Source organism: Dipodomys ordii, unplaced genomic scaffold (genome assembly GCF_000151885.1).
Source record: "Dipodomys ordii isolate 6190 unplaced genomic scaffold, Dord_2.0 Scaffold25, whole genome shotgun sequence".
Taxonomy (NCBI): Eukaryota; Metazoa; Chordata; class Mammalia; order Rodentia; family Heteromyidae; genus Dipodomys; species Dipodomys ordii.
In genome coordinates, this window is record NW_012267241.1 from 736058 (window position 1) to 760695 (window position 24638).

Consider the following 24638-nt stretch of genomic DNA (forward strand, 5'->3'; position numbering starts at 1 on the left):
TTCAAAGCCATCCTACTCAGAAAATGAGACTCTTCTCTTCAATTGACCACCAAAAAGCTGGAAGTGGAGATATAGCTTAAGTGGTACAGTGCTATACTTGAGCAGAAAAGCTAAGAGTCAGCGCCTAGACTCTGGATCAGCCCCAGTATCATCACATGCACGTGTATGCGGACACATATACATAAACACACACACACACACAAATGTAGCTGGACATTTTTGGTATGCACTTGTCTTGCAAATTAATTGTCTCAATAGATGGAAATAATCTACAACTAGTCTGGTTTAATCTTGTGAAGTGAATTAGTTATCAGGAATGGTGAAAGAATTCCCTCTACAGGGTGGTGTACAGTAGTTTTTATAGAATGACTTTCCTGGAAGTCATGTGTAGGACATGTCACCAATGAGAAATTGCCACCAGAGGGCAATAGAGACCCTGGATTAGGATTTAGTAATACAGTTTCAGAAAGGTTTTCGATTTTTAGCTGACTTGTGTATCATAATCATAGTCAATTTTGGAGTGTCACAATATACCATGAGAATTGTAGTCCTTATATAAATGACTGGTTGTTTTTTCTTTGTGGTGCTTGTTTTAAATTGGTTGAAATTTTTCTCAAGAGATTAAAAAATTGCAGTAAAAATGAAGACAGCTTATTAGAGGGAATCCTAGCATATGTTTATCCAGAATAGAAATGAGAATGAAGCTGGGTGCTTATGCATGCTCATGCCTGTAATCTGGTTACTCAAGAGACTGATATTTGAGAATCCTGGTTCCAAGCCAGTCCAGGCAGACAGATCTGAGACTCGTTTTCAATTAACTAACAAAAAGCCAGATGTAGAGGTGTGGCTCAAATGGCAAATCACTAGCCTTGAGCAACAAAGTTAAGCAAGAGCATGAGCCCTGAGTTCAAGCCCCAATACTGGAACACAAAAATGAGAATGATTGTTCCTTCTCTCTTTCCCCCAATTTCAATGGGTTTCATTGTTCTCTTTTCATACATGCAAAAAAAATCTACTTTGTAATTTGTCAGTCTTTTTTATTTGCTACATCTCTAAACAAGCTATAGCCTAGTTCCTTTGAATTGCTTTATTCTTTTTAAGATAGAGACTTGTTTTCTTTTTTAGATAGACTTTTTAGCTAGAGACTAGCCCCTGCCCTGGAGCTCCTGATCTTTCTGCCTTGGCCTCTCAAGCAGCTCTTTGAGTTTTTTTCTTCTCTTTTTGGTAGTGCTGTGGTTGGAATCTAGGGCCTTGAGCATGCTAACCAAGTGATCTACCACTGAGCTTCAACCTCAAGCCCCTCTTTGAGTTTTCTTCCTTCCCTTCCTCCCTCCCTCCCTCCCTCCCTCCTTCCTTCCTTCCTTCCATTCTCTTTCTCTTTCTCTTTCTCTCTCTCTCTTTTTGTGTCAGTCATGGGACTTAATGTCTGGGGCCTGGGTGCTGTCCCTGAGCTCTTCAGCTCAAAGTGAGCTCTTCATATCTCTACTACTTGAGGCTCAGCACCACTTCTGGTTTTCTGCTGGTTAATTGGAAATAAAAGTCTCTTGGACTTTCCTGTATGGGTTGGCTTTGAACCAATCCTCAGATCTCAGCCTCCTGCGTAGCTAGGATTACAGGTGTGAGCCACCGGTGCCCAGTCTTTCAGTTTCTTTCTAAAGAGCTCTTATTTCTCTCCTTTACCCCCAGAATCCCTAACTTTTTCATATGAAATGTAACATCTACCTGGTTTCCTCTTTTCATTCAGCCTTTCACAAAGTAGGCTTCTCCATGGCCCCATAGTATTCTATCTCCTTCCCAAATTGTGAAAAATGTAAAATCAAGGAAGAGCAGGTTCCATTTTGCCACCTAACTATAGGTAGCATGTTGAGAACTTTAAAGGCCAAAAAGAATTGGTGGAGGCCAGTGAATGTATTCCAGACAGGGAGTCACTTAGACTTTAGCCTAAGTCACTGATAGTGGCTTGACAATGTGGCACCCCATCTACTCAGGAAGCTGAAGCAGGAGGGTTGCTTCAGCCTGTGGAGGGATGGGCAATGGTCACTAAGTGGATAATTACCCTTAGATAGGAGAAATAAATTCTGGTGTTCTCTTTCATTGTAGGGTGACTACAGGCAACAACTGCTTTTAAAGGCTTTCAAAATATAACATCTCACCTCATAAATATGTGTAACTTTATGTGCCAACTGCAAAATTAAAAAAATAGGCAAAACAGTATATATAGAGATATAAATGGTTATATGAGAATACTATACTGTTTTATATGAGGGATTTAAGTATCTGCAAAATTTGGTATCTCTGGAAGTGGGGTGTAAGGGGTGTGGCTACCGCCTACCGACTCGACCACCAAGGAAGACGCGACACTGAACTTTTCTCTCTGCAGTTTATTCAGGATCTTTGAGCAATCTTCTGACCCCAACCCCGGGGAGAATTCCCCACAGCCTTAAGTACCCGCTGGGTAGCCAACCCTGATACGCCACTTGGGAACCACCAATAGGTTCAGGTGCGCGGAAGCAAGTCAGATTCTATGCCTTAGCCATATAAGGAGTTGTTTACCACAGAGAGCACTGGCCATCGGGAAGGCGGAGGACGGAAGCCGGTGCCATCTTCCAGGTGCGGCCTCTTGCAGCTCTCTACAGAGGGGTATAGAGCATCTGGGGGTTTGAGGTTCTGGAATCACTTTTTCAAAGATTTGTATACACACACCTTAAGACATACAAAGTATATATACATATATGTTCTGGAGAGTCTGATACTTTTTTTATGGGCTGGGATGTAGTTCAGCTGTACTGTAAAGCAATAACAAATTAACACTCCTTAGTCCCCATCCCAAATCCACAAAACTATTTTATATGATTAGCTTATAAGCAACACATCATAGACTGAATCTATGAAGTCTTTCTCTTCTTCATGCCCTATTTTGGGATTTTTCATTTTTGGGCATGGTGTGTGTATGTGTGTGTGTGTGTGTGTGTGTGTTTGGGCATGGTGTGTGTGTATGTGTGTGTGTGTGTGTGTGTGTGTGTGTGTGTGTGTGTGTGTGTGTGTGTGTGTGTGTGTGTGTGTGTATGTTGGTGTGTATGGGGGATTTAGTCTTTTTTTCCTCTTCCACCTAGTCTATCTAAACTTAGTTAAGCACCAGTGGCTCACAACTACTAAGCTACTCAGCAGGCTGAGATTCGAGGATTGAGGTTGAAGCCAGCTGTGGCAGAAAAGTCTATGAGGTTTTTTATCTCCAATACACTAGTGAAAAGCTGGCAGTGGAGCTATAGCTCAAATGGCAAGCTGGGGTAGGGTGTGGGAGGTGGGAGGAGGGTTGGAAGCTTAGCAAAGAATGAGAGACCTTAAATTCAAACCCTAGTACCAGTACCAAACCAAACTAAAACCTGTTTTATTCCATCCCTAGACAAAACAACTCATATCCATTTACTCTATTCATGAAATATTATCTACTATGTAATGGTCACTGTTATAGAAAACTTTGGAGGTATATCTGGTAAAGATATAATTAAGGAGCTGATGTTGCAAACATTTTAGATAGGCTCCAACAAATAAAGAACAACATACTAAGAGATGCTAAGTGCTTAGGAAAAAAGAAATCAGGAAATTAGGAAAAGTGGATGGGTTGTTTTTTTCTTTTTCTTTTTTTTTGCTGGACATGGGGCCTGAACTGTGGACCTGGGTGCTGTCCCTCAGCTCTTCAGCTCAAGGCTAGTGCTCTACCACTTGAGCCACAGCACCACATCCAGCTTTTTCTGCTTATGTGGTGCTGAGGAATCAAACCCAGGGCCTCAAGCATGCAAGGCAAGCACTCTGCCACTGAACCACCTTCCCAGCCCTGGGTTGTTTTTTTCTACATGTGCAATTTTCATAGACTGTCTAAAATGTATACTAAGAATATTTATACATGTCTTACTTTCCTATTATTTTTGACATACTTTCCTAGTTTGGAAATTTATATGGTAATGCTAAAAAAAAATACTACTTTTTTTTTTTTTTTTGTCGGTCGTGGGGCTTGAACTCTGGGCCTGGGCGCTGTCCCTCAGCTCTTCAGCTCAAGGCGAGCGCTCTACCACTTGAGCTACAGCGCCACTTCCGGTTTTCTGGTGGTTTATTGGAGATAGGAGTCTCACGGTCTCTCCTGCCCGGGCTGGCTTTGAACTGTGATCCTCAGATCTCAGCCTCCTGAGTAGCTAGGATTACAGGCGTGAGCCACCAGCGCCCGGCAAAAAATACTACTTTTAAGATGGTGTGCCACTACTAGGCACCTTTCATTTTCACTATGAATCCATCTAATCCTCAAAATGCCTGGAAAGGAAAGTATCATTACTCCCCTCTACAAAAGAGCAAACTGGAATGCACTCAGTAGACATCAGGTTGCTTTCCTAGAGTGCGGCACAAATTTAGAATGATAGGATTTGGGTATCAAAGGACTCAAATAGGATTGACAAACCTTTTTCTGGGGCTTCTCCCCACCCATCTTGTGAAGGTAGAGAAGCAGATGAAGGGTAATGTTGCACACGTGTGATTATCAAGCTTACCCAGATAGTCAGCTGAGTCAGCCTTGAACTCTGTCTCCCAGCACGGGCCTTTCACAGGGCCACAATTGGCCGGTAACCAAATAAAGGACTTTTGGAAAGAGAGGAGAGTTTATTTATTTGCTGGCAGAGTGGAGAAGAGCTTAGAATACAAAAAAGTAAAAGGCAGATATAATGAAAGAATATGGTAAAAATGCAGGGGGAAAATCACAGATGGCCTGAACTAAGGCAATGGAAGGTGGAATGGAAATAAATGAATTCTAAATTTGTACAGATGGCAGCTGATGAACACTGTTTGGGAGTACATGAATAAGCAAGAAATCAGACTTATTTTCAGATTTCTAGGTTTTGGGGCTTTCTTTAAACTGGATGAGTACGAAGTTCGGGTGTTTGGGAGTCTGGAGAGCAGGAATTTCCCTTTGGCTGCAGCCGCAGATATCCATCCACTAGCTAACTAAGGGCAGGAGGCGGAGCCTGGGAATAAGGGGCGTGGCCTTTTCTTGTCTGGGCGCGAAAATGCTGTCCTCACTAGTTTGTCCTACACTGCGGTCCGTAGGGTGCCGGGGTTGCCGCCTCCGGCTGTGGTCATGTGACAGCTATGAGGCCGGAACTGAGCAGGTGAGGTGAAGCGCAGAATTCCGACCAAAACAAACGGCGACGTCGCCGAGGCCGCGCGTATGGCTGAGGCGGTGAAGCCCCAGCGCCGGGCCAAGGCCAAGGCCGGCAAGGCGAAGACAAAGGTGAGGACTGGTCGGGGGTGCCTGTCCCTGGCTTCCGCCTCTCCACCCGCTTTCCTCCGTCGCCGTGGTCCGCTGTAACCTCCGCCTCCACCTCCGGGCTCGGACCGCGGGCCCGGCCCGGCCAGGGCCCCTCTGCACGCCGGCCGGCCGCCCAGGCCGGAGCCCGATCGGCCCTCTCCGTCCGCCGGCCTCGCGGGGCTTGCACTTTCCCGTCCGCTTCCCGAATCTCTTCTCGGAGGTCTAATTTCATGCTGTGAAGCACCTCCATCCTTGGCCTTTCTCCTTTCTAACCTGGCCCTTTCGGCCGTGTTGGGGAGAGAGAAGGGACCTTCAGAAAGTAGCTAGTGATGTGGCGGCTCCTTAAGAATCCAGACCCAGGGTGACAGTGGTGCCGGTGCTGCTTATTCTTCATGATCCTGGGTGTTTATGATGGGGCGTGAGTATCCACAAATTAGTTAATCCAGTGCAGGGATTGCACTTCCCCCACACAGGTTGTACTGTTCTTCCTACCCCCACCCCTACCCCAGTACTGTCTCCACATAGAAGGGGACATATTCTGGTTTTCTGGGTTTTCTGAATTAAGAGTACCTGTGATATTAATGTGTGTAAGTTGATCAGTTTTGACTTTAGGTAGGTTCATTCTGAATGTTCATTTTGTTCCTAGATGTTTTCTACAGTGAACAGATGAAATGGTACCCCTCCATGGGTAGGCCTAGATAATTTTGTCTTACCTGAAACAGAATTTACGTTAAGAAAGCAATGGTATTGAGATGGTGTTACTAGAACAGGACATTTCTTTTCCTAGAATTGGGAGTGTTGCTCCTGAGCATGACTCTATAATCTGATTTTTTTTTTTTTGGCATGGGAACAGGATTTTAACACTGGTTCATAGGGGTTTTTTGTTGTTGTAATTTTTTGGTCCCTTATAAGATTTATAGAGTTAGGCACATCAGTGTATCTAGGTCTGAGAGAAGTTACTCTTGGGGGAGAAAATCATTTTGGCATCTGATTTGAGAGTCTTTTTTATGATTCTGGGAGTTGATTTCAGGACCTCAGGCTTGCTAAGCAGGTACTCTACCACTTGAACAACTTTGCCAACCCCTTTTTGCATTGGTTATTTTCAAGATGGAGCCTAGTTTTATGCCTGGGCCAGCCTGGTCTGAGATTCTTTCACTTGTGATTTTTTCATCGTTGGGTTGACATGTATGTGCCTCTGTGTCCAGCCATTGTATTTCCCTTGGTTAGTTGAGATGACTGGCATGATGCCAGTCATTGATTGACTTGCATTGTGAATGCCCAGCCTGGCCTTAAACTTTGATCTCCTGATTTCTCTTTCCAAGGAAATAGAATCACAGTCTTGAGCCACTGTGCTCAGCCTCAGCATTTTAAGGAGTAATAATTTTCCATGTTTGCTTTGGTAAAGAAATATTGAGGCAAAAGAGGAAGGAACAAAGTTATTAGTCAGCCATATGTAAGATCCCTGAACCTAGAATAATTAGTAGATAACACATAAGCTTTAGTCAACTATAGAAAGCTGAATCTTTAATCTTAGTCTCTATTTTTTTTTTACCCTAAATAAATGATGAAACTAAAGCCCACAGAAGTTAAAATATAGCCAGAAATCCTGGCTCTGGATCCAATAGCTTAGTAATTATTTCAAATGTTTATACATCTGTCTACCCATAAATACAATGTTGCAAATGCTTTGAGTAACTGGGCTTTGTGGCCCACTCTAGCAGAGGCTGAGATCTGAGGATTGAGGTTCAAAGCCAGCCCTGGCAGGATGGTCCAGGAGACTCTTATCTCCAGGTAACCACCAAAAGCCAGAAGTGATGCTGTGGCTCAAGTGGCAGAGAGCGCTCCCCTTGAGCTTGAAGAGCTTAGGGACAGCGCCCAGGCCCAGAGTTCAACACATTCTCTCTTTCTTTCTCTCTCTCTCTCACACACACACAGCTTTGCAGTCAGTAAAGAGGATTCTTTCTCATTATTTTGTTTAAAAGATAACTTGTAAATTAAAACCCTAAGCTTTAAAACTTTAGGAAAAACAAATTGCCTTAAAAAAAAATTCAGGATCCCTGGGAATACAGATATGCAAGCATGCATCTACTGCCATGCTTTGCTGGATTGATTATTTTTGGAGTCAGGATCTAGCTTGGTAGTCCTGGCTGGCCTTGAACTCAAGAATTTCCTGCCTTAGCCTTTGGAGTAGTGGAATTACAGGCATCTGCTAGCATCCTTCTTCCAACTGATATTTATAAACAAACAGCTGGCTATGTTACTTTCCTCAGACTCTTTCAAAGGTCTCTTTGTCCTTCAGAGGTTAGAGTTTGAGGCAGTTAGAACCCTGAATGACCTGCCCCCCATCTTTCTTCTCAGCTTTATTTTCTGACACTACTCTTGAAATTCTCAACCTTCAGCAAGAAATCTGACATCCCTTTCAGGCCCTCTTTGTCTCTTTAACTACTGCTTATTTATGATGTCTTAGCTTAAACAGTGCTCAATCAGAAGCTTTCCCTAATCATCCTATATTTCTTCCCTGTTTAGTAACACTGCTCATCTTTTTGTGTCCCTCATCTTACTTACAGTCACTTTTCTCTCCTTCCCTGTAGTCCGTGAACTCCCTGAAAGAGGAACTTGTCTTGTTCCCAGTGTGTCTTAAAACCCCTGTAGTTACTCAGTGTAGAATGAAAAATGCATGCAAGTATTGAAGCATAATTCCAAGCTTTGTCACTCAAGAACTTAATACATTTCCTCATACAAATATGAGAAAATGAACAGAAGATGTTCACAACATCAGCAAGGTGCTCATGTTTGTCAGCCTAAGGAAATTAAATAGTTGACCTTGTTAGTGCTGGCTATGATTTGGCCATGTTATAAAGTATTACATTAATGGAAACTTTACCATCAGTGATATAATTTGGCATCAATTTATGGAGCCAGAGTTTTTGAATATGTTTTTTTTGGGGGGGGTCCGGTCATGGGGCGTGAACTCTGGGCCTGGGCACTGTCCCTCAGCTCTTCAGCTCAAGGCTAGCACTCTACCAGTTGAGCCACAGCACCACTTCCAGCTTTTTGCTTTTTGCTTATGTGGTGCTGGGGAATCGAGCCCAGGGCCTCATGCATGCAAGGCAAGCACTCTACCACTGAGCCACCTTCCCAGCCCCGAGGAGCCAGAGTTTTTGAGGCTCAGTTCAGGAAGTAAATAGTGTCATGTGCTATTGTCTTTAGATAGTTGTGGCTTCTGGATTTTAGCCAACCTCTGACCTGTGTGCCTCAGTGTTAATCATCTGGTAGGTGACCTCTTATTGCTAGGTCATGGTTAGGTATCTGGTGGTTTTCATTAGATAGCTTAGAGTTATCCTGATAATATTTTCATGCTTGTAATATCATTCTTTTCTTCCAGAGTTTAGAAACCTGACTCAATTGATGTTAGTAACTTTTGAGTTAAGAGTAAATTGGTAGCTGGGTGCCGGTGGCTCACGCCTGTAATCCTAGCTGCTCAGGAAGCTGAAATCTGAGGATCACAATTCAAAGCCAGCCCAGGCAGGAACATCTGTGAGACTCTTTTTTTTTTTGTCGGTCGTGGGGCTTGAACTCTGGGCCTGGGCGCTGTCCCTCAGCTCTTCAGCTCAAGGCAAGTGCTCTACCACTTGAGCTACAGCGCCACTTCCGGTTTTCTGGTGGTTTATTGGAGATAGGAGTCTCATGGTCTCTCCTGCCCGGGCTGGCTTTGAACTGCGATCCTCAGATCTCAGCCTCCTGAGTAGCTAGGATTACAGGCGTGAGCCACCAGCGCCCGGCATCTGTGAGACTCTTTATCTTCAGTTATCCACTAGAAAACTGGAAGTGGCGCTGTAGCTCAAGTGGTAGAGCGCTCACCTTGAGCGGAAGAGCATAGGGACAGCGCCCAGCCCCAGAGTTCAAGCCCAACTACCAAAAAAAAAAAAAAAAAGTAGGTTGGTGAGGATTGAAGGGGAAAGAAAGAATAATAGGGTTGTTGAGTATGATCAGAGTACATTATATTTATGCATGCAAATATGCAGTGAAACCCTTTTGTATGGTTAATATGCAGTAGTGAAAAGATGAGAGTAGATTTTTTTTTTTTTGGTCGGTCATGGGGTTTGAACTCTGGGTCTGGGCTCTGTCCCTGAGCTCTTCAGCTCAAGGTGAGCACTCTACCACTTGAGCCACAGTGCCACTTCTGGTTTTCTGGTGGTTAATTGGAGATAAGAGTCTCACAGACTTTCTTGCCTGGGCTGGCGTTGAATTGTGATCCTCAGATCTCAGCCTCCTTAGTAGCTAGGATTACAGGTGTGAGCCACCAGTGCCTGGCAAGAGTAGATTCTTTTTTTTTTTTCCTTTTGGGTCCGGTCGTGGGCCTGAACTCTGGGCCTGGGCACTGTCCCTCAGCTCTTCAGCTCAAGGCTAGGGCTCTACCACTTGAGCCACAGTGTCACTTCTGGCTTTTTTTTTTTCTGCTTATGTGGTGCTGAGGAATCGAACCCAGGGCCTCATGCATGCAAGGCAAGTGCTCTATCACTGAGCCACCTTCCCAGCCCCAAGAGTAGATTCTTAAATGTGGACTTGTTCTGCAGAAGTAGAACAGAAAATAGTCAAAGTAGTTTTGTAGTTAAATAAATTCTGAATGTCAGCAACTCAGTACTAAGAACATCTAGTAATGCTTTGCTGAGGATGGACTGAGGTATATCCTGAAAAACTGATAACTTTTTTTTTTCAATGTTGGAGACCAAACCCAAGTCCTCACATATGTTAGCAAGTGCTGTATCTCTGAGCTATATCTCCCTGGCCCTTTAAATCTACATCCTGTCTTGCTCCTAGGCTTTGGTAATTGATTTCCATCTCTCATCCTATTGTGAATGAATGAAATGAAGCGAAATTATTTAGCTTCTTTTATGCCACCCAAGAAGCACTCATTAGTAACCTGTTGTGTCCCAGAAAACTCTTCTAGGCACTTGAGATTTAAAAGCAAAACCCTTGGCCTTAATGGTGCTTACATTTAGAGGGAAAAGAGAGACAAAGGCAAAATACCCATAAAAATCAAGATAAATAGTAAGAGGTGGTAAGTGCTGTGGGAAAAGAACAGAGTAAAGAGTTGGGGAATACTGATAGAGGTTAGGATGAGTTGAAATTTTAAATAGTAGTTAATAATACTTCTGTTGAAGAGGACTTTTAAAGAAAGACATGAAGGATGAAGAAGTGTGCCATGTGGATATTGAAAAGTGCTACAGACTGATGGAACCACTGGGCAAATGCCCTCAGGTGGTAACTTGCCTGTCCTGCCGTCAGAACTATTGGAGGTAGTACGGTGAGGATAGAATGAGTAGTAGGGATGAAGGCAGAAAGATAGACTCTTGTAAGAACTCTAGCTTTTACTCTGAGTGAGTGACATTTGGAATCACCTCCAGGTTTTGAGCAAAGGAGGGACAAGAATGGACCTATGCTTCAAGGTATCTGTGCTTGCTTTGTTGAGAATAGATTGTAATAAGTAGGCAGAGGGTAGAAGCAGAGAGACAGTCTCACAGGCTGGGCTCAGTCTGTAGACTCATCCAGGCAAGAGATAGGTGGCAGCTGCTTTGACCTGAGTTGGAGATAAGGTGCAAAGAAGTTTGAAATTTGATTCTTTGAGGATTTGTTGTTGGGGATTTAATTTTTTGAGTTCTAAGTATATTTTAGGTATGAGACCCTTGTCTGTTGTATGGCTAGTAAAGATCTTCTCCCAATTCATGGGCTTTCTATTAATCTTGCTTTCTATGTCTTTTGCCCTGCAGAAGCTCTGCAGTTTAATGCAATCCCATTTGTCTAACTTTTCTTTGGTTTGTTGTGTTTCTGGGTCTTCATTAAGAAAATTTCAGCCTGGGGCTGGGATGTAGCTCAGTGGCAAAGCGCTTGCCTAGCAAGTGCAACGTCCTGGGTTCGATCCCCAGTACCAAAAAAGAAAAGACAAAAAAAAATACAGTTAAAAAAAAAAGAAATTTCAGCCTGTGCCAAGGAGCCCTACAGTTTCTCCTATTCCATCCTGTAATGTTTTCAGGGTGTCTGCTTTGACTTCAAGGTCTTTGATCCATTTGGAGTTGATTCTGGTTCATGATGATATGTAGGGATCTAGCTTTAGTTTTCTACAGGTGTTTAACCAATTTTGCCAGCACCATTTACTGAAGAGGCTGTCTTCCATCTTTTTATTTTCAGTGCTTTTTTTTTTCTATTCTATTTTTTTTAGCTCCTTCTCTACAATGAATAGTATATGTCTAGAACAAGCAGAAGAAGCCAAAAGCTATGTACATATGACCATATAACCTGATGCTAAGCGAAATGAACCCCAAGATAGGGACACAAGAGATTTTATCTTTCTTGTTGTTCTTTTTAATGTACTTACAATGTACTAAGTGAGTTTTTTTGTTTCTTTGTATATTCTTATCCCATGGTATAACCCTTGTCACTGTTAGTGAAATAAGCTTCCTTCCCATAGATTAGTCCACTCCTTCCCTTCTCCACAGTTTAGCATGCTCCCTTTGTAGGCAACACCAGGCCCATGTAGTGAAGGCAGTAAATAATGAACTTCCAACCCCCTTTACCTGGGGATGGCACTTCTCTGGGGCAGCTACCCCCATAATAAGCAACAAGAACCCCTTAGAGTGACCTTCAGGTCAGGGAAGTTGCAGGACCTTTATCTACTATCTGGACAGCAGCCATAAATCCTAGTCCTCCACAGTGAAGCGCCTGGTGTCCACTCCAAGGTAGCCCCTTCTAGCCCCTCCTAAACCTTCTAGGTTATATAGGTGAGCCCAGACAATTGCTGGTGCTTCTTCTCCCTTCTCCCTTGTGAGAAGGAGTCTTGGTGGCCCCCTTTCCCGGCAATAAACCTTTCTTTGTTCTCTGTATGTGGATGTCTACATGGTTCTCTGGCAAAGTCTAATAGTCTCTTTTTTTTTTTTTTTTTGGGTCCGGTCATGGGGCCTGAACTCTGGGCCTGGGTGCTGTCCCTCAGCTCTTCAGCTCAAGGCTAGCGCTCTACCACTTGAGCCACAGCACCACTTCTGGCATTTTTCTTTTTGCTTATGTGGTGCTGATGAATCGAACCCAGGGCCTCATGCATGCAAGGCAAGCGCTCTACCACTGAGCCACCTTCCCAGCCCCTAATAGTCTTTTTTTTTAAGCTTTCAGTCACTGTGTTTGATTTAGGTGTCCTGCATCTTGTATATACAGTTTTCTGATTTGGGGAGGGGAAGGGAAATAACAAAATGCTGAAAGAAGGATACAGGTTGACCCATTGTAACAATGATATGTACAAGACACTGTTGAAAAAGAATGTTACAACTTAGATGATGGGGGGCGGGGCAGGGGAGGGGGAGAAGGAGGAGTTGATCAGGTGGGGAGGAAAGGGATAGTAGGGGAAAAACAAAGGAGGGGGTATCAATGCTCCATAGGAAATGGACTCATTATCTTGCTCATGTAACTGTAACCCCGCTGCACAGTATCTTTACAATAAAAAATATATTTAAAAAAGTTTGAAATTTGAGTACCAAGAGGATTTGCTGAGGTTGAGATTTTGAGATATGAGAAACAAAACTCAAGGGAGTCTGGAGATGGGGAGGGTGGTGCTTCATGGTTTGGGGGAAGGGAAAATTAAGAGTTTGATTTTGACTATATTAAATTTGAAATAAAAATTTGTTAGACATTCACATGGAGATGTAGTGTAGCTCAATATATAAATCTAGTTTTCAGGGAGAGAGCTTGAGGGTGGAGGTGGGGATTTCAAGTCATTAACACGTGGTATTTAAAGCTGGAAACTGGAATGAGGTCATTTTGGGAATGAGTGTAATTTAAAAAAAAAGTGACAAGATCTGAGACCAAGGGCACTCCCAGTGTTAAGAGGTTGGGGAGAAGAGGGATAGCCAACCTAGGAGTATGAGTAAGGACCACATCAGCAAGGTTAAGAGGTAAAGTTACCCATTGCCCTTCACAAAGAGTGTAGTGTTCTAGAAATTGAAGGGATGTGGGAAGGAGGAAGAGAGAACAGCAAGTATAATGCTACTGACACAGGAAGTAAGAGGCTTTAAACCCCAGAGAAGCTGTAGCCAAGGAATCATAGCAAAACATGTAATTCCCATTCTCCTAAAGTTTTCAACTTGTGAAACATTGTTATATATCCCAGCTAGAGCAGGACCTTAATTGTCCTGGTGTGTTTACTTTCCCTTCCCCCACAGGTTTTAATCTCTTCTGTGTCTGGCACAGTGCTAAGTGCTGCAGATACTGATAGGGATGGTAGATGGGGCTTTTGAAATAATGTAATGACAAGTATTCTGCAAAATGTGTAAAACTGAACATCATTCATGATGAAGTACCTCCTTTTCAGGGAAGAAAGTTTACAGTCTTATACAGTTTATAGAGAAAGCATTGCAAATGATGACTAGAAACTTCCCATTTGTTTTTAGAACTTCAAGATTATTTTTATTTATTTATTTTTGTCGGTCATGGGACTTGAACTCTGGACCTGGGCCCTCTCCCTGAGCTCTTCAGCTCAAGGCTAGTACTCTGTCACTTTGAGCCACAGCACCATTTCTGATTTTCTAGTGGTTAATTGGAGACAGTAGCCTCAGGGACTGCTTGCTTGGACTGGTTTTGAACCATGATCCTCAGATCTCAGCCTCCTGAATAGTTAGGATTATAGGCATGTATATATGGGGGCTGGGAAGGTGCCTAAGTGGTAGAGCGCTTGCCTTGCATGCATGAGGCCCTGGGTTCCATTCCTCAGCACCACATAAGCAAAAAGAAAAAAGCCGGAAGTGGCGCTGTGGCTCAAGTGGTAGAGCGCTAGCCTTGAGCTGAAGAGCTGAGGGACAGCGCCCAGGCCCAGAGTTCAGGCCCCATGACCGGACAAAAAAAAAAAAATAAATTTAGAAAAAGAATTTCCAAGATTGCATCTCTGGGAGATAAATATTGGCAACAATTGTTTTATGTCCTTTAACTTTTTCCCCCTCTATATATCCCAGGGCATATTTTCTGTAATCTATAGTTAGTTATCTATGTTTCTTCATATTTACTATTGACTCTTGTATGTATACTTTTTTAAAAATTTTATTTCTTAAAAAATTTTTATTTCTTGGGGCTGGGAAAGTGGCTCAGTGGTAGAGTGCTTGCCTTGCATGCATGAGGCCCTGGGTTCGATTCCTCACACCACATAAGCAGAAAAAGCCGGAAGTGGCATTGTGGCTCAAGTGGTAGAGCGCTAGCCTTGAGCTGAAGAGCTGAGGGACAGCGCCCAGGCTCAGAGTTCAGGCCCCATGACCGGACAAAAAAAAAAAAAAGAAAAAGAATTTCCAAGATTGCATCTCTGGGAGATAAATATTGGCAACAATTTGTTTTATGTCCTTTAACTTTTTCCCCCTCTATATATCCCAGGGCATATTTTCTGTAATCTATAGTTAGTTATCTATGTTTCTTCATATTTACTATTGACTCTTGTATGTATACTTTTTTAAAAATTTTATTTCTTAAAAAATTTTTATTTCTTGGGGCTGGGAAAGTGGCTCAGTGGTAGAGTGCTTGCCTTGCATGCATGAGGCCCTGGGTTCGATTCCTCACACCACATAAGCAGAAAAAGCCGGAAGTGGCATTGTGGCTCAAGTGGTAGAGCGCTAGACTTGAGCTGAAGAGTTGAAGGACAGTGCCCAGGTCCAGAGTTCAGGCACCATGACTGGCAAAAAACAAAACAAAACAAAATTTATTTCTTTTGAATGATTTCAGAATTGTTTCTTTACCTATATGTAAACTTGCATAGAGTCCCCCCCCAAAAAAATATATATATATACATGGAGTCTTCTTAATTGGTTTGGCTATTTTGAATTGTAAGGAACAAACTTTTTTAAGCTTGGTAGAGGCACTAAATTTTTGAGGTGGCTCAATATAGTGTATTGAGTTGATATATAGGAGTTGTTTAAATTTTATTGTATTATCTGTAGTGATTATTTGTACTGTGTTCTCTTGTATCTTTATTTCTACTTGTTTTTTTCTTGTATTATTATTAAGTAGTTGTACAAAGAAGTTTCAATTCCATAAGTCAGGTTAAGAGTATAATGAATGCTTTTTGGCCAGTGTTATCCCTTCTGTTCTCCCCCCTCAAGTCCCTTCCTTCAGATTGCTACCCTCAGGTATGTAGTTTATTTTTTATATAATGTACATTGACTATAATGACTGTATATATTCATCCTTCTCTCCATTTGTGTGTCCCCTTCAAAACATCTTTCAACTTCCTGGTATTCATTTTGATAAACAGTACATTAATTGTTGAGGAATTATATCTTTGGGTTTATTTCTACTTACTTAAAGTAGGTAAAATAATTGTTTTTTTTTAATTGTGAAAATACTGTACAGAGGGGTTACAATTACATGGGCAAGATAATGAGTACATTCCTTATCAAGCATTGTAGCCTCCTCCTTTGTTTCTCCTTCCCATCCCTTCCCATCCTCCCCCCGCCCCCCCAATCCTCCCCCCCCACCAAAGTTGTAAAGTTCGTTTTCCACATAACCACTTGTACATCACATTGTTGCAATGGGTCCACCTGTATCCCTATTTAAAGGATTTGTTTTTCCCCTTCCCCTCCACAAATTATACCAACATCAAATACAGTGAAAGCAGGGGTTATACTGTGGTAGGGACATACAAAGCAACAAAGAAATAATCTTATAAATGTGTTAGAAACAATCACATGAAAGAAAAAAAACATTTGAATACGTATCTTAGGGTTCATTTCCCTAACATCAACTTATCTGACCTTTTCTGCTTGACTCAGACTAGATATTGCAAATAAGGGAAACCATGGGACCTATGTTTCTTTGGGCCTGGCTTACTTCACTTAATATAATTTTTTCCAAGCCTTTCCATTTCCTAACAAATGGGGCAATGTCATTCTTTCTGATGGAGGCATAGAATTCCATTGTGTATATATACCACATTTTCTTGATTAAAGTAGGTAAAGTAATTGTAAACCGGCTTTTTAAAAATTGTAAGTGAAATGGAATTCCACATTTTAAATATTAGAGAAGTTCCATACTTTGGCCTGAAAGTTGTTTCTTCTGAATTCTTTCCTTATGCCTTTGCTTTATTTTTTCCTCTTCTTTTATCTTCCCTCCCTTTTATTCTACTTCTTCCTCTTTTTCTCTCTCTACACTTTTGAGATGGGGGTCCTTCTATGTAGGTTACCTTGGAACTCTCAGTTCTCTTGACTCAGCCTTCACAGTGCTGAGGTTATAAGAGAATAGTACTGTTCCAGCTTCCTTGTGTGTTTAGGAACCACATAAAGGTGAACTTCTGAGAGAGTAAAAGGGGAACAGAGATGGAGGGATAAAAGGTGAACAAATACAACAGTGGTACTCAATAGACACTATGTTGAAAATGAACTGTATATAGCTAGGTGCTGGTGCCTTACACCTGTAATCCTAGCTACTCAGGAGGCTGAGATCTGAGGATTGCAGTTCAGAGCCAGCCTAGGCAGGAAAGTCTGTGAGACTCTTATCTGCAATTAACTACCAGAAAACTGTAAGTGGAGCTGTGGCTCAAAGTGATATAAAGCACTAACCTTGAGCAAAAAAACCTAAGCCCTGAGTTCAAGGCCCACAATAGACAAAAAAAACAAAAACAAAACTATTCCAGGTAAGAGTGAGGGGTGACATCATTGTCCAAAAAGAAATGTACTCATTATCGACTTAGGTAATTGTAACTCCTCTAACAACACCTTTCTAACAACAATAATAAATTTTTTTAAAAAGGAGGAAGGGAAGTAGAGATGGGAGTGGAGAGGGGAGAAGAAATTGCACCCTATTCAATTACTAATGAAAAAAGAAGCTACATATTTTATGATCCTACTATATTTTAAGTAATATGTATTTGTATGGAGAAGAATCCACAAATGAATAAACATGAAAGTATTTTTTTAAAGATGAATTTCTGAATATGTCAGACTACATGATTTGTATAAATATTTGTTTGAAAACTGAAAAATTTTAATCTTTCCATCACCTTGGACAGCATTTACTTGCAGCTAATCTTGACTCTTGGATATTATAGTCCATTGAATTATTGAATACAGTGTTAAAAATCAGTATCAGCTGCACGCTGGTGGCTCTTGCCTGTAATCCTAGCTATTCAGGAGGCTGAGATCTGAAGATCACAGTTTGAAGCCAGCCTGGACAGAAAAGTTCCAGTGAGACTCTTTTCTTCAATAAACTACTCAAAAAAAAAAAAAAAAGAAAAAAGCTGGAAGTGATGCTGTGGCTCAAGTGGTAAAAACGCTAGCCTTGAACACAAAGAGGCTCAGGAACAGCACAGAGGCCTGAATTCAAGCCCAAGGACCAGCACCCTCCCCCCAAAACAAACAAACAAACAAAAAACAAAACTGAATCAGCCAGGCTCTGGTGGACCTGTAATTTTAGCTATTACCCAGGGAGCTAAGATTCAGAAGATAATGATTTGAAGATAGTATGGGTAGAAAAGTCTGTGAGAGTTTATCTCTAACTAACCAGAATAATGCCAGACTAGAGGTGTGGCCAAAGTAGTAGCACACTAGCTATGAGCAAGGGAAAGTTTGAGCCTCTGATCTGAGTTCAGGCCCTGTTAACACACACACACACACACACACACACACACACACACACACACACAGAGCACAGAGAGTTGGGGCAGATTGGATTCAAAGAGACCCAACACACACACACACACATACACACACATGGGGCAGATTGGATTCAAAGAGACCCAACACACACACACACACATACACACACATGGGGCAGATTGGATTCAAAGAGACCCAACACACACACACCCACACACACACCCACACACGGATTCAAAGAGACCCAACACACACACACACACACACACACAACACACACACACACACAACACACACACACACACACACACACACGGGGCAGATTGGATTCAAAGAGACCCAAAATAGAATACTTGCCATCTAGATAATTCTGATTTATTTGGAAAGATAGAACATAAGAACATAAGCTTAAATAATCATATGCTTACGTAATCATATGATTAAATGGCAGGCCCAAATGCTGAGAATCTGTTGTAGAAATTCAGAGGGAAGCCTATGGGGAAAGCTTTGTTCATATGATCCTATTAGGAGAAGATCATAACTGAGGCATTGAGGGGATTCAGTGCCAGAGTTTAGAGACAGTCTCATTAAAATGGCAATCTAGGACTGTTATTGTGATGTTCAAGGGAAACCTATGGTAGGTACATTGGTGTTCAGGATGAATTGGTGGGGACTGGTTCAGGACCTGTGCCTTGGAGAGGGGAATGAGCCACACAGGGTCTTGGGTGAATCACCACTAACATACTCTCCTTCCACATGTACCCCAGAGCTTGTGACTTCTCCCAGGGGTCTGGGAAGCAGGAGGGCCAGGCCTGTGCCACCTGCTCAAACTGTTGTATTTCCCCCAATCATCCATTGCTGCCTACTTCTCTAGGCTTAGCTTGTTCAGTTTTTGAGTCTAAGCACTAGTTTCTCCTTTTTCCATTTTCTGCTGGGGGCAATTCCAGATTAATTCCTTCACTGGACCTACAGTCTCCAACAGAAGCAAGTGGGGAATGTTCTTTGGTTCCACTTTTGAAACCCAGAGAAGGGTGTGACACCCATAGGGGAAATCAAAGTTTAAACAAAAGTATACATGTTCTCTAGGAGGAGGGTAGGAAGGTTAAAAACAATCTTCATTGTTACCTAACCAGCTTAAATTTGCAGTTGTAATGGTTTTGATTATTCCCAGGACGATTTAGCTTGTCAATTTTGGTAATAAAGGCAGCTAGATTTGGCTTGGAATTGTGTTGAATTATGAAGTACATGGAATATCTTTGTATTTATTAGGTCTTTTTTTCACTTCTAACAATGTTTCCTAATTTCGAGTTTTATATTTCTTTTGCTAATTTTATTCTTAAATGTTTCTTTTTGTGCTATTGTACATGAAATTACTTTATTAATTTCATTTTCTGATCAGCTTGCTAAAATTTGGCCTTGGCACTATCTAGAGGTAGCAAGTTTCCTTGCTATAGTGATCATTTTGCCCTTCCATTTTTTTTCTTTGACCTCCCAATCTGAGAAACCTATATAGTATGATAAGGGTGCTGAATATCACACTTGACAAGTTGGGTCTATTTTTTTCATTTTCTTATTAACACTTGTGTAATGCTTTCCTGTTACTGTTGATTTTAGGCAACTTAAACTAATTTTTTAAAAAAGAATAAGCCTTATATGGCTGATCAAGATCTAATATTCAGTAGTTCACAATATGGAGCAAAGCAGTTTGGGATGGTTATACTGTGTCTTGAATCTTTTATCATTTGTGTTGGCAGTCATGATTATTTCAGCAGGCTGACCTCTGATTGCATTTCAAAAATATTTATCTTTGTTCCTAACCAAAAAATATCTCACAGTTTTTTTTTGTTGTTGTTTTTGGTCGGATATGGGGCCTGAACTCTGGGCCTGGGCACTGTCCCTCAGCTCTTCAGCTCAAGGCTAGTGCTCTACCACTTGAGCCATAGTGCCACTTCAGGCTTTTTCTGCCTATGTGGTGCTGAGGAATCGAACCCAGGGCCTCATGAGTACAAGGCAAGTGCTCTACCATTGAGCCACCTTCCCAGCCCTACCTCACAGTTTTGATCATTAATTTGTCAACTTTTTTTTTCTTGAGCAAAGCAGAATAACCCAAAATTACTGGCAGTGTAACTCAAAATTTTATAGTAAAAAGGAAATATTTGAGTGATTTTAGTTTTTTAATCTGAATGTAACAACTTTAAATGTTAAGTCACTTTTCCTTCCTTATTTAGCTGGGCTGCTGTTAACCTAATTTGTATACTAATGCTTAAGATATTAAATAATTTTATTTGTAGGGGGCAGATGGTACTGGGTCTTGGACTCAGGGCTTTGGGCTTTAACTAGACTTTTTCTTCTCACAGCTTGTGCTCTACTATGAATCACGTCTCTAGTTCTGGATTTTTGCTGATTAATTGGGAATAAGAATTTTGCATATATGTCTGCTTGGGCTAGCTCTGAACTTTCATCTTTAGATCTTAGCCTTCTGAGAATGGATTTGCCTGGCCCATTTCAGTTTTTAATTTTTTAGATGATTTTCCTGATGATGGCTTTTCTGTCATGTATTAGTTGAAGAAATCAATGGGTCTTGTAACATTTTCATACATATAATGTTCTTTCATATTTATCCCCCATTGGCCTTTTTTTTTTTTTTTTTTGGTGCCAGTCCTAGGGTTTAATCTCAAGGTGTGGATGCTATTTCTGAGCTTTTTGCACAAAGCTAGCTCTTTTTTTTTTTTTTTAAGTTTACTGTCAAAGTGATTTATAGAGGGGTTATAGTTGCATAACTAAGGTAATAAATACATTTCTTGTCAAACTTGTTACCCCTTCCCTCATTTTTCTTTTTCCTTTTTTCTTTTTCTTTTGGTTGTGGGGCTTAAACTCTGGGCCTGAGCGCTGTCCCTCAGCTCTTCAGCTCAAGGTGAGCGCTTTACCACTTGAGCTACAGCGCCACTTCTGGTTTTCTAGTGGTTTATTGGAGATAAGAGTTTCACGGACTTTTCTGCCCTGGCTGGCTTTGAACTGCGATCCTCAGATCTCAGCCTTCAGAGTAGCTAGGATTACAGGCGTGAGCCACCGGCGCCCAGCTCTTCCCTCATTTTTCTAAGGCTAGCTCTTTATCATTTGAGTTACAGCTCCACCCTTTTTTGGGGGGAGGGGGAGGGTTCCAGTTGTGGGCCCTGAACTCTGGGCCTGGGCACTGTCCCTGAGCTCTTCAGCTCAAGGCTAGCTCTACCACATGAGCTACAGCGCCATTTCCAGCTTTTTTCTTTTTGCTTATGTGGTGCTGAGGAATGGAACCCAGGGCCTCATGCATGCAAGGCAAGCGCTCTACCACTGAGCCACCTTCCCAGCTCCCCCTTTTTTTAAAGGTTAATTGGAGATAAGAATCTCAGGGACTTTCCTGCCTGGGTTTGCTTTGAACTATAATCCTCAGATCTCAGCCTCCTGAGTAGCTAGGATTATAGGTGTGAGCCATTAGTACCAGCATATTGCCTTCTTTCATTCCATTTCTCACAGTTAGCTTTTATTTTTTTGAAATAGTTTTAGGTAGGCCTGGTGAAAAGTTGGCAAATATAATTCAAATAGTCACTATATCTTGACCCAGCACCCTTTTACATTATCTTAGTAGCTATACATTCTGTGGCATAGAACATTTTTCAAAACCAAGAATTTAGTTACATTACTTTCTTTTTTTTTTTTTTTTTTGGGTCCGGTAGTGGGGCCTGAACTCTGGGCCTGGGCACTGTCCCTCAGCTCTTCAGCTTAAGGCTAGCACTCCACCACTTGAGCCACAGCGCCACTTCCGGCTTTTTTCTTATGTGGTGCTGAGAAATCGAACCCAGGGCCTCGAGCATGCAAGTGCTCTACCACTGAGCCACCTTCCCAGCCCCTTTAGTTACATTACTAATAGCGACAATTTAGAATGTAGTTGAATTGCAGAGGTTTTTCACCTAAGGTCTTTTTTCTGTTCCAGGATCCAATTCAGGGTCACTAATGCAGATTCCCATACCATGCTTTTTGAACTTCCAAAACTGTGAGCTTAATAAACTTCTTTTTTTTTTATTGGCTTTAGTTTCAATAAACTTATTTATAAGTACCAGTCAGAGGTATTTTATTACTGCAGTAGGAAATGGATTAATGTAACCATAGTGTTCTTATGTGATTTTTGTGATCTAACCCCTCCCCCCCATTTTTGGTGATGCTGGGAATTAAACCCAGGGTTTTACACATGCTCACATTTATATCCCTAGCATCTTGTGGAGATTTTTCTTTTTTTCTCTTTCCTTCTTTGTTTACTAATTGGAATTTTTCTGTATGGAGGAGTTATTATCATTTTATATATTTATTCATTCAGTTAATTAGGTTTGTGTAGACTCATGGACTTTTATTGTGTAGATTCTAATCTAAGGTTCTGATCTTGTTTTATAGTTGTTAGTTTTTTTGCTTGAGTTATTCCAGACATTTCTGAATGTTTATCAAGATGAAGCCAACCTTGTGGCAGCCTAAGGTAGTTGGATAGTGTTCTGTTTTACTTAACCTCTTAACAGAATGGTCAATGATCCAGTGCATACTTTTCTCTTCCATTTTGAATTATAGTTTGCTGCTTAGTGTAATGTCTTTTTTCCTTTTATGATTAGACTAATGGATCTCCAAGTTCAATACACTTAAAACTGGATGCATATTGAAAACATGTAGCATTGCTTATAAAATGAAGTTAGATTCCATGAATTAAATAATACTCATATTTTATGTATAATTTAAAACCTACTCATGCTGAATGCATCAATTATTGTTATAGAGTTATTTTATCTTATAAATACTGTTTTTAGGAAAAGAAGAAATATGAAACTCTTCGGACAGAAGAGGCTGATGAAGTCCCCCTTCCACAAGCCAAAGAGCAGGAGATCTCGTCTTCAGCTTGTGAATTCAAAGGAGATCATCTGAAGGTGTTAACTGATTCCCAGCTCCATAGTGATGCTGGTGGACAGAATGAAAGTGAAATGTTTGATGTACCACTCACCTCCCTGACGATAGGTGAACAAGAGTCTCTGACATCTAATGCAGATCCCCTTAAAGAAAGGGAAGCAGTAGGCGTCTGTGTTGGGGATGATGTAAGCAAGCTGAAGGTTGATCATGGAGACAATGTTGGAACTAAAGTGGAACCCCTCAAGAACTTGACAAAAGTTGATGAAAACAAATTGGCACAATGTGGACCTTCCGAAAGCACCCTGCAATCTGATTCTTTCTGCACACAAAGGGAAATGGAAAATTTACAAAACAGAGAGACTCATAATAGGAAAGAAGACAGACAAGCCTTAGATTGTTCTTTAGAGGTGCTTCAAAATGTTGGCTTGCAGAGTTTTTATGAAGGCAAAGAAGTTTGTCAGCTACCTAGAGTGAAGAAACTGTATCCCCAGTTGCCAACTGAAATTGCTGGAGAAGTACCAGCTTTGGTGGCAGTGAAACCTTCGCTTTATAGTGAACGACTCTACCCAGAACTCCCATCTCAACCAGAACTAGTACCATTTACTAAAGAGCAGCTAAAAATCTTGGAGCCTGGTTCATGGCTGGAGAATGTTGAGTCATATTTAGAAGAATTTGATAGTATGGCTCATCAGGACAGGCATGAATTTTATGAGTTGCTTTTGAACTACTCACGGTGTAGGAAGCAATTATTGCTGGCTGAAGCTGAGCTACTTACTCTGACATCTGACTGCCAAAATGCTAAAAGTCGACTGTGGCACTTTAAGGAGGAACAAATATCTGTGCAGGTATTTTGACTGGTGTTTGTAAAGCCCTACAGAGTCTGAGGAATTTGCAGTGGAGTTGCTGTTCCAGTGATATTGTCCAGGATAGCAATGTGCTTCTAACACTGATACTGACCCTGGCTTTGCTCAGAGTACAACAGTGTAGAGAATACAAGGTCAAGGTCAGGAATGTAAACTGTGGGAGTGAAGCAGGTCAGATATGACAGAGATAAATCAGTAGTGCATGCTTGGTCTGGAGGGGCCATCCACTTTTAACTTCTAGTTGCTTTTTGCTTTTTTTTGAGGTTGGAATGAGCCAGTAATACATTTAAGATTTCTCTTTCCAAAAAAAGCTAGAAGTCTGGATTTTTTTTCCTCCAAAAATTTCTTTATTGAGATTAAGTGATTACATAAATTTTACAGTACTGTGGTATAGGTATACTTAGCTAAAGTCACAAACACATTTTAATCTTCACAATGATCATCTTAATCTACAGAGCTTATGAACTCTGTGAACTTTAACAATAAAACTTTCTTCCAAATCAGGTGATATGTACATTTCTTTCCTTTTGCTTAGTGTCAGCTATTCCCTCTTTCTCATTCTCTGCCTCCCATCACTGCCCTTGAGTTGCTTAGTTCACTTTCATCAGTGTCCAGCGCATCTGATGGGTCCCTCTGCTGTATTATTTCATATATTTTCCTCTGATTCTGTGCCCTCCTCCTAGCTTCCCTCAGATGTGTACATGTATATACTATATATGAAGTAAAGAATATAGAGTCATCTAAAAACAATACGACAAATTAAGAAGTGGTCCTTTGTTTCCTTGTCTTTGGGAAGTCTGGATTTTTGTGTAAGGTACATACACACACGCACACACACAGTATAAGATAGAAAATTCATCTCATTGCCCATTAGTTTGAGACCTTGGGCATACATAATGTTATGACTATCAACCATGTATAGTAGTTTGAGAATGCCAAGGTTGA

The 24638-nt window shown here is 41.4% G+C and overlaps 1 protein-coding gene across 1 annotated transcript in view; it reads left to right on the forward strand.

The window, feature by feature from the left end:
* The first annotated feature begins 5159 nt into the window (after nt 1–5159).
* Nucleotides 5160–24638, forward strand: part of Epg5 (ectopic P-granules autophagy protein 5 homolog (C. elegans)) — a 105409-nt gene continuing 85930 nt past the window's right edge. Inside the window, exons 1-2 of the mRNA XM_013014901.1 lie at nt 5160–5275; nt 22734–23675. Of these exons, the coding sequence (XP_012870355.1) occupies nt 5213–5275; nt 22734–23675 (1005 nt within the window). The 5' untranslated portion in view covers nt 5160–5212. The remainder of the gene's footprint in view (nt 5276–22733; nt 23676–24638) is intronic.